Source organism: Eriocheir sinensis, chromosome 66, assembly GCF_024679095.1.
Source record: "Eriocheir sinensis breed Jianghai 21 chromosome 66, ASM2467909v1, whole genome shotgun sequence".
In the NCBI taxonomy this organism is placed as follows: domain Eukaryota; kingdom Metazoa; phylum Arthropoda; class Malacostraca; order Decapoda; family Varunidae; genus Eriocheir; species Eriocheir sinensis.
The window spans coordinates 9,190,464-9,205,631 of record NC_066574.1 but is presented as its reverse complement, the minus strand read 5'-3'; the positions used below and the strand labels follow the sequence as shown (position 1 = coordinate 9,205,631).

General features: G+C 43.2%; 1 protein-coding gene and 1 long non-coding RNA gene across 5 annotated transcripts in view; one reads left to right on the top strand and one right to left on the bottom strand.

The window, feature by feature from the left end:
- LOC126987846 (uncharacterized) overlaps positions 1-15,168 on the bottom strand; it is a 30,906-nt gene that overhangs the window by 3,323 nt on the left and 12,415 nt on the right. For both annotated transcript variants that reach the window (XR_007741240.1, XR_007741239.1), the window contains exon 2: positions 10,724-10,886. This is a non-coding gene — a long non-coding RNA (uncharacterized LOC126987846). The remainder of the gene's footprint in view (positions 1-10,723; positions 10,887-15,168) is intronic.
- The window catches only part of LOC126987842 (monocarboxylate transporter 1-like), a 65,668-nt gene continuing 50,975 nt past the window's right edge, over positions 476-15,168 (top strand). For 2 of the 3 annotated variants that reach the window (XM_050845248.1, XM_050845249.1), the window contains exons 1-2: positions 477-630; positions 5,568-6,097. In XM_050845248.1, coding sequence (XP_050701205.1) covers positions 5,714-6,097 — 384 coding nt within the window. In that variant the 5' untranslated portion in view covers positions 477-630; positions 5,568-5,713. Of the gene's footprint in view, positions 631-5,567; positions 6,098-15,168 lie in introns of all 3 variants that reach the window. The other variant, XM_050845257.1, reaches the window with a different exon arrangement.

Below are 15,168 nucleotides of genomic sequence, written 5' to 3'. Positions count from 1 at the left end.
ATTTTCCTTCATTTAGGGATTTTTCTAGGGAAATTTTGGAAGCCCATTATTCAGTGATTTTGGCTTCCCCCCCAAACCCCGGTTCCCCACAGTTCCCCAGGCTTGTTTTGGGGGTAGGGGGGACTAGAGTGGCGAAGGGGGAGGCGGACTTCTTATAAAGTATTACCCCTTCTTACTTCACTGTTGCTGTCTCGTTCTTCATATCCATGTCTGCTCACTGAGGGGACTATAAATCTTTACCATATATTTATTTACCCTTGATTCCCTTTCATGGATCTTGATAATAATAAAAATGATGATGATGTTGATTTGGCTGTCCTGGCAAAATTTCCATGGGTGTTACAAAGTGGAAATGAAACAGTTATTCAATGCAAAGAAAGAAAAAATGGAAATTGACGGAAAAGAAAGAAAATGCGGAATGGCACAGTTGTCCCTGCAATGATTTTGAGGCAGAAAACGGGTGTCTCCTCCGGTGCGTGTTTGCCGACTGAGTGTCGGCGGCGGAACGGGGGGCGCCGCAGTGTCCTCCTGGCGTCTCTGTAGGGAAGTAGTTCCTTGGCACTCCAGGCCGCCCACTTACCATCATGCCGCCCATTGCCGGCTACTCAGTATGACTAGCGTTCGAGCAAGGTAAGTAGAAGCGTACCGGGGTAGAAGCGCACCGGGGTCACGTTGAGGAAGGTGCAGAGAAGTACTGGCCTCAAAGTGGAGGTGTGACAGGCCTCAACACCGGTGCAGGCCAAGGAATAGGGGCGCCGGGGAGGTGCAGGCCACGGAACAGGACCTCCACACCGTTACAGGTCAATGAGTAGGACCTGCACTGACACGCCCATTCTTTGTTACGCCTGCCAGCGATAATTTACATCCATCATTGTCTGCTAGCGTTCTTACTCTCATTGCTGTCTTTGTTAGTGGATATTAGAGGATTTTGGATGAATGGATAATCTTACGTGGGGGGGGATTTTCGTGTTGAGGAAGATCGTCATTGTGAATCGTGACCAAGGACTAAGGTTGCTGCAATACGGAATTTCTTGTGTCAGGCGCCGGCATCATGCACTCGCTACCTCGCTAGACGGTCATTTCAGTCCGTCATCGATTTTGCCTTAGTAGAGCACAGTGGCGCGTGTGAAAGGATACCTATCAGTCGATCTCCCGCTATCACACCGAGACGATCATCGGGGCTAGGACGAGACTTTAAGAGCTCAGACTGTACAATGTATAGTATAATATCGTGTGGACATATTATTATTATTATTATTATTATTATTATTATTATTATTATTATTATTATTATTATTATTATTATTCCTCCTCCTCCTCCTCCTACTACTACTACTACTACTACTACTACTACTACTACTACTACCACTACTACTACTTCTACTACTAGTTCTACTTCTATGATGATAATGATGATGCTGATGGTTATTATTATTATTATTATTATTATTATTATTATTATTATTATTATTATTATTATTACTATTATTGTTATTATTATTCATGATTCTTATTAATCTGCTTCGTTCATCCACTAATTTGTTCCACGCATCCACTATAAATATGTATGCATACTATATAACTCATTAAATCATTCTTTCATCCCTTCATCCATCCATTCCATTCATCCTTACATGCATTCCTTCATTAATTCACTGGTCTATCCATCTATCCATCCATCCATTTATTCATGTTCAGTCGGTTAGTCATTTATTAATTATTTGCTTTCATAGCTTCCTCTTCTAGCAGCGTGATAGGTCAGACTCACACTGCATGCACACAGCTCCAGCCTCTTCCCGGCTCTCCGACAATTTCGGCTCACAACAAACATTTCTAAAGGCCACAAAGGAGATATGTCGGCCTCTCGTGAGTGTTTTTCACATTCGTAGTGCAGAAGTTCTGTCTAACTATCACTAGGTTCATAAAACTACCTATGGAAGTACTGACAATTAACCTTTATGAAAGCCTTTTTAAATGTGGGTGTGTGAGCCCCGAAATGGAGAACCTGGGCTCGGGGGTATTGGCAGCGAAGTTTGTAGGACTTTACGTTAAAACCCTCCACAGAGATGCTGGCTGTGTACTTGATCTATCATGAGGTTCGTATTAACTGCTTCCCCTTAGGTTAGGTACGTCAGGATAAGTCTAACAAAGAAATAACAGCTTTTATCCCTCTGGATATATATATCCCCAAAGGAAAATAAAATAGTGAATAGCCTAATGATGATGATGATACTACAACAACAACAACAACAACAACTATTACTGCTGCTGCTGCTAATAATAATAATAATAATAAAGATTGAAAAAATAGTTATTATTTGTGTAAAGTCAATGGGAATATATGTTTATTAGCCCACACTTATGCACAGCGGCAGCCAAAAGACATTAGGTGGGAACCCTTCATAAGCATAAATACACCGCTTCTCGTGTGGTAATTACTCTGGAGATTGGTGCGATTATCATTGTTAGTGCAGGCTGGTGTGAATAGAAGACCGAAAATGGAAGATAGAATGTATGCAAAGTCACTAATACTAACACTAGCTTATGACTTTGGTAGTATGTACAGTATGTTCAAAGATGTGGCCGAGCGTTATCGGTTTGAATGAAGTGAAATAGTATATTGTTTAAGTTTACACCAATGGAGGACGTACCCGGTCGCCCCTCCCTCTTCGACAGACATGTTTGGGCATAATGATCCCAAAAGTTTTCGTCATTGTGAGCAGTACAATGCCTTTCAAACCGTCAAGCTGTCTGCTCTTGTTAGTGCCGGTGCATGGACCCTAATAATTATTGAACTATTAGAACTAAGGAGTCTTGAGGTTAATCTGAACATATGTAAATTCACCGGCCTGGACGATAATTATAGCTTTTCGTAGTATATGGTACGTGAAGTAAATATCCTTTTCATTAAAGTATACATAATATAACGCGATGAAAGCTTCCAAGTTAAGTGATTCTGTAAACCCATCTCCAAAGGTTACTTACGATAAATAATTAAGCCAGTTAGGTAATGAGGATAACAGCAGACACATTGAAGGGCTATATGGAAGTACACATGTGTGCCCTTTTGATCGATGATGGTCAAACATCGAGTAAGCAGGTGACGAAGACAGTATGTACAGCAACACTATGTACAATCGAGGAGGTGGTGCACATTTTATGCCTAATAGTAGCACATCATGTTGGGCTCCAGGGAGGCCCGTAATTTTGGCAGATTTTGGCGGGAGGTTAGAGGGCATCATGAGTTGAGGGTGGGGACGAGAAGCGATCATGCGCCGGTTGGGGAAATTTTTTGAAACCTAAGCACATTAAGGGGCATTTTGAGGCCGATATAGAAAAAAATTAGGTTGGTTATAGCTCCCCCAGACCCCCAGAAATTACGGCCCTGGCTTTAGGAGTGGAATACGATCCTGCCCTAGTATGGAACGAGTGGGTGGGGAGTCGTCCGGAGATCTTCGTATCTGTGCAATAGTTAGAAAAGGGTTGATCATACATAGTATCATCTAGATTGCCCTTTTTTTCTTTTTTTTTCAGTTTTCTTTTCATAAGTAATTTCACTCATTTTTCTTCTTCTTCTTCTTCCTCTTCTTCTTTTTTATCTTTCTCTTATCCCTATTCTTCTTTTTCTTCTTCTTTATCTTTTTGTTATCCCTATTATTTATTACTATTATTATTATTATTATTATTATTATTATTATTATTATCATCATCATCATCATCATCATCATTGACCCTCACCATCGAATTAATTTTATGCCATTTATCTATCCATTACCACATATCAAATCAGACACAACGTATCACAGAAGCACAAGCAATGTGGAAAAAAAATAATGATTTGCTGATTTCGCTCGCTCTGCACAACCACTGCTCGATGGTGCAGCCGCGACCCACAGAATGTCAGGTCCCGAACCGGTGTGCGCCGGACTCGGGGTAACCCTTCGGCGGGAGCCACAGCTCTTTTGTTGTCTGGACCTGCTGCAAGGGTGGCTGACGTCGATACCAACAACTTGTGGAGAGAGAGAAAGAGAGAGAGAGAGAGAGAGAGAGAGAGAGAGAGAGAGAGAGAGAGAGAGAGAGAGAGATGCAGGCATACAGACAGATAACAGGCAGATACAGAGAGAGAGAGAGAGAGAGAGAGAGAGAGAGAGAGAGAGAGAGAGAGAGAGAGAGAGAGAGAGAGAGAGAGACATACAGACGGATACAGGCAAACAGACAGATAACAGGCAGATACAGAGAGAGAGAGAGAGGCAGACAGACAAATACAGAGACAGAGAGAGAGAGAGAGAGAGAGAGAGAGAGAGAGAGAGAGAGAGAGAGAGAGAGAGAGAGAGAGAGAGGCAGACAGGCAGATAACAGGCAGATACAGAGAGATTGAGATTTTTCACTCCGGAAATGGTTATATTTAATCTTTAGGTGTGAACTTTCTGTACTCTCGTGCCACTCGCCTTTTGTTCTTTTGTAATCGCAAGGAATGAGTAGATGAATTTTCAGAGGACTTCATATAGTGTAGTTTTTGTATGCATACGTTTCCTGCCTCTTTGTAAGGATTGTACAACCTCACCCGTCATATTATGAGAGAGAGAGAGAGAGAGAGTTTTCATAAAAGTTGCCCGTACACATGATATGGCAACAGAGTCTTATTCAAAAGCCTTACAGAAATGGACTCATAAAAGGGCGAGTCATCAGAAGCTGTTTATAACATGACCGGTGATCAAGCGATCCGCTCTCCGCGCAGCGATGAGGGTGATCAATGAGGGTGATAACTCTTACGTGTCTGTTTGTCTGCGTGTCCGCTATCAAAATATCTCAACAGCGGATCGCGTTAGCCACAGTAACCAAGTACACAGGAGGACATCATAGATGAGCATCTCGCTCTGATTAACATCGGAAAACTGAGTGAATGATGGCGAATAAATGAAAACACTGACTAACTGAATGACGAAGGGCGGGCATATGAAAAAGAGCCACCTGAGCTTTGAGCGTTGACCATGAGTGTTTCCAGAGGGAACCTGAAAGCATATTTCTGAAATGTATGCGTGATTGGCACCTCCCTGAGCCGCTGAGCCGTAGCTGACGCGCGTGTATTAGCTCACAAACTAACCACGTCATGCTCTTCTGTTCAGTCTCAAACTCAGTGTATTTCCTGACACTACGTAATGGTAGTTCATTCTATCCTCTCCTAAACTAGTCGGGTACTGAACGCTGCTTCAGTTCAGAAATATGCAACCCGGAAAGGTTTAGAGGTGGTGATCCCCAGACCGTGAATGTTTTACGTGGGCAGCAGGAAGGCCTTGGGAGGTGACCCAGCCCAGTGCATGAATGCTAAATTTTCTGCTTCCAACAGGAGGGTGGTGCGCTCTGTTTCAGCAAAATCCGCTTAAAACTGGACAATATGGCGGTCAATACGTATTATTTAGTTTATTGTATTATGTTTTGTGCATGCATCAATCTATCTATGTCTATCTATCTATTTATAAATGTATCTATCTATATCTGTCTGTCCACTTATCTATCTATCTATCTATTTATCTATATTGATAACGAAAATAACCTATTATTTGCAGGTGTGGAAAAAGAAAACAAAACTCATCTTGGGTCATAAGATCAACCTAGTCATGAACACTCGTCCTGTCTAGTCCTGTTCATTGCCCCCTCCCCACCACCACCACCACCGCTGCTGCCCTCCCCACGTGCCCTCTACTCAGCCAAAATGAAGCTGGACAAACAGATCTCGAAGGACGGAGATAACAAAGACGATGAACGCAAGGAGGTAAAGATGGAGAAAGAAACGAAGGAGGAGGTGAACGAGCGCCTCGCCGGAACCTCCTCGGCCTGCCCGGAGCTGCCCGACAAGACGCACCAGGAGCAATACAGCAAGATATCCTTTGACGATGGCACGGAGAAGACTGACGAAGGGCAAGGGGAGAAGGCCCTGAAGGACCAATTGGAGATGTCAAGAATGGACTCCAAACTGGCACTGGTCAACCTGGAGACAATCAGGGAAGGCGAGGTGCTAGAGATTCCCCCCGACACCGCCTCCCCTCCAGCGCATGGGACTACTCCGTGGGCGAAATTCTACTTCGAAGACAACACGGTGAGTACCCATAACTATAGTCTTCGTAGTACATTAAGTTGGTCCAGCCCCATCTCCTCCCTCACCCACCATTGTAACATTTGGCCGGATTGTTAAACACTTCCTCGCCAAGCACACATATTTGACAAGGCTTTCATAGGAGTTGTGGGTCTTTCCAGGGGTAGTTTAATGACCCTGGTGGTAGTTTGACCCTTCTTCTGTACCTTGAACCTAGAAAAACACTCATTAGAACCCTACTGATCTCCGTTTTGGCCTTTGGAAATTGTTGATGTGAGAGGCAGGGTCGTCTAGGAATACCAACTATTGACTCTTAACTGCAACCTTCCTCCATCCAACTAGCCTAATCAGAGTAGGGGGGACTTAGGGGTCAGTTTAGTGTACGATGACCATTTTTTATTATTCTTGAGAGGGTGGATGAAAGGGGACATGGCATTAGAAGTAAAGACGGATTTTTTCGGGTATCCAACAGAGCCAAGTTAATTTGACCTCACCTTCTTGTGTGAACCCCACCTCTAAAGACTTGTCAGCCATATTGTACCTAGGTCATTGTTGCTATATGTCTGTCGTATCTCTCCTTAAAAATGGCTCTAGTTGGCGTAGGTTAGAATACAGAACCACAGATAGTCTCTAATCTATTTATGCTGAAGCCTGAGGGACTGAGGGGAAGCGAGTGTTTTGTGGCTGTAACCATGATGCGGTGCAGAGGGGAGATGACTCGGATCTCTCTCTCTGTCACCAAAGAATACTGTACCCAGACTACCAAATAAGGTTTCGCCACGCCTTTTAACGCATACGCCACCGCTTAGTCTCTCGTTCAATTTCCTGCGATGTTTGCGTGTTTTTTATCTTCTTTGAGGTCCCGAAGATCACCCACGTGCTATCCATCAACCTCGGCTTGAATTGCGGCCTCGGAAAATGAGAGTTCCGGGTTGGTAATATGACTCAATCAAGCAAAGAAGGACGCCGAAAGAAGAAGAAAAAGAAGGGGGAAATAAATCTTCCACGTGAGCACAGGCTGGGGCAAGTCCACCTAAGCTCCATAAAATAGCCTAAAGACGTTGTGAAGCCGCTAAAAAGAGAAGGATGAATCTGTAAAGAGCAGAGAGAGAGAGAGAGACAAGAAAACAAGATCTTGAGTAGGAGATGGGAACAAGAAATAACAAAATAATTACTATGGATGATTACCAGGACACGAGGCAACTTTCTTAACTATCTCTTTGTTACATAGAATTACATAGATAACCATACCACACTGGCCCTAAGCCCAAACTAGGTGGTCTGTCCTAAACCTAAGTGACAGTTGTTATGCGGCGGAAGTGAATCTCTGTACAGCATTGAATGTACAAAGAGGAAAGAGAAAGACAAAAGAAACAGGATCATGTAGTCTATAGATGGGAACAAGAAACAACATAATAAGTACTGTAAATGCCTGCCAGGGTGAGCCAATTTGCCTCTCTCTCTCTCTCTCTCTCTCTCTCTCTCTGTTACTTGGACAGCGGCGGAGGTCAGTCTTTGTTATATAGAGGAGACTAGGGTTGCTTTCTAGGGTGGGACGTAACTTCCCCCCGCAGTATAATATTAGACTCCTTCAGTTCCTGCCTCCCAAACCCTTTATTTAACCCAGACTTCCTCTAAATATGGATCGGAAAAATATGAGGGAACGAAAAAGAAAGTATTATTGAGCGTCGTACCTCCCTGCTTTTTGTTTTGTATACGTCTTTCTCACAGTATAATCTTGCGCTCCTTCAGTTTCAGCCGTCTAACCACTTGATTTAATCCGGACTTCTGCTAAATCTGGACTGAAGAAAGATAAGACAAGAAAAAAGAAGACGAAAAAAAAAGTATTATCAAGTGTCACATCTCGGTACTTTTTGCTTGGTACACTTCCTCAGAGTATAATTTTGGACTCCCTTGAGCTACTCCGAACCTTCGTTTATCTCAGGCTCCATCTCAGTTTGGACCGGAGGAAGACGAGGAAAAAAATAAGGGAACGGAAAAAAATAATAAATGAATGAATATAGTGACAAAGAATTCCTAGGCTTCACTTTCCCTACTTTTCACTTTTTGCTTACCCTCATCAATTGTCTTGTACTTCCTTGATTCTCGCATTAAATCTCTTAATTCAACCCACTCTTCTTCTAAACCTGGAACGGAGGAGGACGCAAACAAACAAAAATAAATATGATGACTTTAAGAAATATTAAGCCTCACTTCCTCCACAATTAAGCTCGCTACCTCATTTTTCCATATTTCTCATCCCACGGTAAAACCCACTAGTCCAACCCTTGGGCGCTAAAGGCTGCTCAACGCTCCCCTCTGCTGACCCCTTCTTCACAAATAGAATAACAGGCAGCAGGAAAATTAAGTTATACCCAGTAACGTCACGGAGTTTGCAAGTGGGTCGTGAGGCCAATATATGTCAGATGAAACTGGGTCACGGCAATCACAGTTAGGAGAGCAGCCTTAACCCACCAATCAGCAGGCACCGTCATTCAGGGAGCTTCCCCCGTTGACATCGAATTAGAAGCTCGACACGTCAGAGAGAGAGAGAGAGAGAGAGAGAGAGAGAGAGAGATGTACCGACACCACGATATTGGCGGATACCGATACTGATACCGATACTCACTTTTCAGCCGACACCGATACCAGTACTCCGATACTAACAAATGTCCGATTTTACCGATACTTTTTTTGTTTTGATTACAAATCTAAGATAATAAAAGTATAGAATTACTTGTATTTTAAAATTACAAATAAGTAAATCTTGGAACATCTATAACTTGATGATCTTGAAAGTTGATAGTAAAAAAATGTCTTGAATCGCATTATAAATAAGAAACAAAAGTATCGGAGTATCGGCCATATTTTCACATTGCCGATACCGATACCGATACTACAAATAAAGTCCGGTAATATCAACACATCTATAGTGTGTCTCTCTCTCTTTCTGTGTGTGTGTGTGTGTGTGTGTGTGTGTGTGTGTGAGAGAGAGAGAGAGAGAGAGAGAGTGTGTGTGTGTGTGTGTGTGTGTGTTGTTCCTTACTGTGCCCTCGATTTTAACTTCTCAATGGTGATATAATATTATCATCATCAATAGCTACTTTTTTTCCAATTATCAATCACAATTTTTATAGCAGAATCATGTCACTCCTTTTCCTTCGAACCTCCAGTGTGTGTGTGTGTGTGTGTGTGTGTGTGTGTGTGTGTGTGTACGTGCCAGCAGAACCTCGTATCAGTGATAAAGTTTTCACCTTGCTTAAAATCTTCGGCGAGGATGATAATGAGGCTGCGATAAGGCGCGGCAGGGGGGCTGAGGCCGGCTATCCGATCTTCGTATAGCCAAGGTGATCTCTATGGGTCATATTCTTAAAAAATAAAAATAAATAAAACTAAATCTGAGCCCAAGTTCACATAATTGACCAGGCTTTCGTAGGAGTTTTGGACATTTCCAGGGGTAGTTTTATGAGCCTTCTGGTAGTTTAACCCTTCTTCTGTACCATGAACCGAAAAAAAACACTCATTAGAACCCAACTGATCCCTAGGGGTAGTTTTATGAGCCTTCTGGTAGCCAATACAAGATGGCGCCACTATAAACACTCGCCTGCGCCAGAACAGGCTGGGCCGACCATCAGGCCCCACCTGGAAGAAGCCTTGGGCCGACCATCAGGCCCCACCAGGAAGATGCCTACCGGCGCAACAGGCAACGACGTAAAAAAAAAAAAAAAAAAAAAAAAAACTACCATGAACCGAAAAAAAAAGAAAAAAAACATTAGAACTCAACTGATCTCCAGAGGTAGTTTTATGAGCCTTCTTTTAGTTTAACCCTTCTTCTGTACCATGAATCGAAAAAAAAAAAACACTCATTAGAACTCAACTGATCTCCAGAGGTAGTTTTATGAGCCTTCTGGTAGTTTAACCCTTCTTCTGTACCATGAAAAAAAAAAAAAATCATTAGAATCCGACTGATCTCTTCTGCCTTTAAATATAGTTGATGTGAGGGGTGGAACTGTCTGATACCGACCTATGGCTTCTAGGGACGATAACATCTCTCTCTCTCTCTCTCTCTCTCTCTCTCTCTCTCTCTCTCTCTCTCTCGACATCGACTTCCTTACACACACCGGACCCGTTTAGCAATGAAGCACCCTCGGGATCGACCATCAGCTGACTCCCTGCCATCGATCTCAGCTGAGGCGCCGAGCTGCTGATGCACGCGCGACGGGGCAGGGCTGGCGGGCTGGGGCGGGAGGGAACGGGCGCGAAGGGGCGGTAGGGCAGGCTAGGCTGGTGGTGTGTCTCATGCTGGCTATGTGGGATCAATACTTCCAGGGGCGAGAGAACACGTGGAGCAGACTGACGTATACGTGCCTTGTGTTGGCGTGGCTCGGCTTGGGTCGGCCCGTGAGTCACCCAGAGCGAGAGTACGAAGAGTAGAATGACTGTGTGGGTGTGTGGGTGAGAGAGAGAGAGAGAGAGAGAGAGAGGTTTATTGAGGGTTATTAAGACTATAAAACGTTTTGATTATATAGTTGTTGAGTCTCACACAACGAGAGTAGATAAACAGTAATCAAGAACATAACATAACCATAAGAGCCTCAGCATGCGCAGAAACCAACAACAATGCCTTACGTATCAAATCTCTTCGGTGTAGTTGCTGTAGTATGTATATTGATCTTCGCCGATGAGCCAGTACACACCAGCTACATCCAGAACAGAGGAGCGTTTACCCCTTTCAACACTGCTCAGTCGATCCCCGCTGAGCTTCCGGTAACCGCTGCTCTCACATTATCCCCTTGAGAGAGTGAGTATTTCAGGAGTGAAATGTAAAGGTGGAGTTTTGACGGATGTGAAATGTGAGGGTTGTGTGGAAGACATGTGGGTGGATATGAAGAAATTTATGGGAAAGCAGGATATTTATGGGTATAGGATGTTGCATGATGGGAGAAGGGGGACATATGTAGCTATTTTGGGTGTCAGAGAGAGAGAGAGAGAGAGAGCGAGAAGGAGAGAGAGAGAGACCTAGGCTAGTATAATCGGCCACTTATATAATAAAAAATAAAACCTGCAAAATTCCGTTTAAAAACCTGAAATATTGCAACAGAGAGAGAGAGAGAGAGAGAGAGAGAGAGAGAGAGAGAGAGAGAGAGAGAGAGAGTTTAGATACCTAGGCTATTATAATCGGCCACATATAAAAAAAAACTAAAACTTGCAAAATTCCGTATAAAAATCTGAAATATTGTAACAGAGAGAGAGAGAGAGAGAGAGAGAGAGAGAGAGAGAGAGACCTAGGCTATTATAATCGCCCACTTATAAAAAGAAAACGCCCTTAACCTGCAAAATTCCTTATAAAAACCTGCAATATTCTAACACACACACGCAGAGAGAGAGAGAGAGAGAGAGAGAGAGAGAGAGAGAGATTTAGGCCGGAGACAGAGACAGAGACGCATGCGTACCATCCATAGTGTCTTATCAGAGCAACAGGCACCAGGACAAGAGTGGTATGTACTGTGTAGCCAAGCAAGTAGCAACCATGAACAGTCACCGAGGGGAGCGGCCGAGGAAGTGTGGTGTGGGCGGCGGCGAGGGGGGTGTGAAGGGGAGGATTGGGGGGCTGGGGGCGTAGTATCGTGGCAGTAGGAGGGGGAGGGATAGCTTGGCACTGGTCCGAGTCTGAATCAATCCCGCGTCCAGTTATTTCCAGCTAGAATGTTAGTTTTGCATCTTGTCCTCACTGTAGCTAATGCAGTCGGTTAGGTACTCTGAATACCAGGGATTCCGTGCATGTTCTTACCCTTCTTTGTTATGGGAAGAGAGAAAGAGATGGGCTGAGAACATGCCCCGAATATTTTAATGGAGTTTTTTTTTTACAGCAAAGGAGACAGCTCAAGAGCACAAAAAAGGAAACAATAATAAAAAAAAAAAGCCCGCTACTCGCTGCTCCTAAAAAAAAAAAGAATCAAAAGAGGTGGCCGAAAGAGAGGTCAATTTCGGGAGGAGAGCTATCCTGATGCCTAATACCGGTAATCCTGTGTTTTTCTTCGTTTGTTTTTACGCTATTGCAACAGGCTATTTATTAATTTATTAAAGTTATAATAATGCATTAGTGGATTACTATATATGTCCTCGCTATTGCAGTTTATTAAGGTCGTATACTCCACAGACCAGCTTTCATAATTACTGAATATTTAATTTAATGGGGCAATCCAATTCTTTTTCTTTTTCGCTATTGCAACAGGATATTTATTTAAGGACTCTTATGTTTAATGCATTAGGGGATTACTGTGTTTATCTTTGCCATTACAATTTAAAGGCGTGTGCTCCACAGACAAGTTTCCATAATCAGCCGACTGTTTGTCCTCATTTGTTTTGAGAATGAGCCACTAAGATAGGCTGGCAACAGGCTGAGAGGAGACGCACGTACCCAACGCAGTGTGTGGTCAGTATAATGTCTATTTTCGTCATTGCAGCTGAGAGATAGTACCGTACTCCTCATTATGGCGTTTTCCGTACATTCTTCACTCTCCTGTGTTTTGAGAATGAATAGTGTGACAACAGGACATTCAGGGACGGTATATGTGACGAAGGGGCGGCGAGGGGGGGGTACTGTGATTGTTTCCGCCGTTGTCGTTGATAAATTAGTGTTCCAAAGGCGACGTTCCATGCATTCTTCCGTCCCTCTTGTTGTGAGCATATCTTTACCCACATAAACAAACTGCTTGTAAAACTAACTGACTGGGTACATATTTCACTTTTCACTATTACAGTGGAGGTAGTATTCCTAAGATGACATTCTTCGTTCATTTTTTTTCGTCTTTCGTTATTTTAAGCACGTATTGATTCCACAGGCTGCGAAAAAAAAACTTTTATATTCCAGTTGGCATCAGTAGTCCAAAGAAGACATATTCCACTCACTGACCATCCTTCATTGTTTTAATAAACATGGAATAAGTTCACAGACTATGAAAGACCTTTTGTATGTAATGGATCTAACGTAACCAAAACTTTAGAATTGTTTTTGTTTTCGTCGTTGCAATATTTACAATAGTGCTCCAAAGACGACAGACTGCATTGATTCTCCATCTCCATTGTTTTGAGCATAGGTAGGCGGTACGGGCTACTAGAGGACCTTTGTGTCGGACGCAGCTATGGAAGGATCTATGTATATGACGCAGTGGGCTCAAAACGTAGAAAGGAGGGGCGGGGTATGGGGGCGTGTTCCCCTGTGAGTAAAGCACGCGCGATGGGTGCGGGGGACGAACGGGTTCCCTGCCAGGAATTTCAGCTGAGGACGCAAACGTTTATTTTTGGTGTATAATATTGACCGTGTTTGATTATGCTGCCATTTGCGTTTATATGTTTTATCCTTTCTCATTATTATGCGAAGGAGGGATTATTTACTGAAACGTACTAAGACATAACTAACAGTAATAAGATTCATGCAGCCTCTAGAAATATTGAGGACGTGGGTGAGGGACGTAAGGACATCCAGAAATACGAAATCTTAATTAAAGGAGGATTCGTGTTAAAATTTCGGGAAACTTAACAAATGTATTGGGAACGGGGCAGGAGGAGGAGGAGAAGGGGAGGGTGCGTGAGGACCCCCATAAATACCAAATCTTAAAGGAGTCATGTTAAATTGTCGGAAAATCTAACAGTAATGAAATGAAAGAGTCGAAGTATTGGAAACGCGGGGAGAAGGAGGAAAAGGAGGACAAGGAGGAAGGGGGGGAGGAGTGACGGTGAGGAGTTATGTTAAATTGTCGGAAAATTCAACAGTAATGAAATGAAAGTATCGAAGTATTGGAAACGCGGGGGGAAGGAGGTAAAGGAGGACATCCATGAACAAGAATTTTTAAAGGAGGAATCATGTTATATTTTTGCGAAACCTAACAGTAATAAAACTCACTTATTGACATATTCGAAACGTGTGGAGGAGGGGGGTGGGGGGACGGGGAGCGTGAGGACATCCATACATAAAAAAAATAAAAATAAAAACATCGACAACCCTGACCTGAGTGACGGCGGCATTTAGTGAGTACAACTTTCTATTGCCTCGTGTCCTGTTCTGAAGGTTATTTTTAATCCATCTGAAACTGACCTCTGCTGACCACCCAACTCAATTCGTTTTTGCAGGAGCAGCGCCTAGCAAGTTCCCCCCCCCCCCCCTTTTTTTTATTTTGCCCTTCAGCTGTTTACTGTAAAAAAAATAATGAGTATAGTAAGCAGTGGGTTAGTGGATAAGGTACAATTGTTTGCATTCTGTCAGTCTCCCCCCTCACCCCCTCACCTACCCCAAACATGTAAAGCCAATTGACTCAGTCCTATTGCCACATAATTTCGCCTTGTTGACCACCAGTGGACTCTTACGTAACTCTCCAGAGCGACGGGAACACCTTGGAAAAAAAAGCTTATCTTGTTATTTAAAAGGGAGGAGTACAAGTAGGCATTTCCTGTCCTTCAGAATACGGTTTACTTTATCCATAGTCTGTATAGCGTTCATCACGTAGACAAGGAGTACTTAATATGCACATACGTAGTTATCTCTATTCTACTTTGTCTTCGAAAGCGCAAATTGGAACATATAAGCTGTTTTTCCTTTTTCTTTTCTTTTTTTTCTTTTTCCTTGAGCTGCTTCCTTGCTGTAAAAAAAAAAATGAGGTCGCTTGGGGTTATGGCTCGGGGTTTAAGATCAGATTCCCCTTTTTGACGTCAAGCGGCAGCACTGGGATTCGAACCGCCTCTCCACGACTCTGATTGGAACACATAACGATCAGGGATTCTAAGACGGGGTGGTTTATTAAGCGCTTTGGCAAGACATGAAGTATCTTTTTTGGCTACTCTTTACTTTTTACTTATGTGGGAGCGGCGAGTAGCGGGCTTTTTTTTGTGTGTGTACTCTTTTTGTTGCCCTTGAGCCGCATCGTTTGATGTAAAAAAAAAAAAAAAGTCATATTCTGAGACGAAAGTAAAATCCTGCCTTGAAATGCGCCTTTAATGTGTTCCTTTGGATTCAGCACCCTTCCATTGCTTGCTCTGGAGGCCCCTTCGTTCTCCTTGCTGCGCCCCACGTCCTC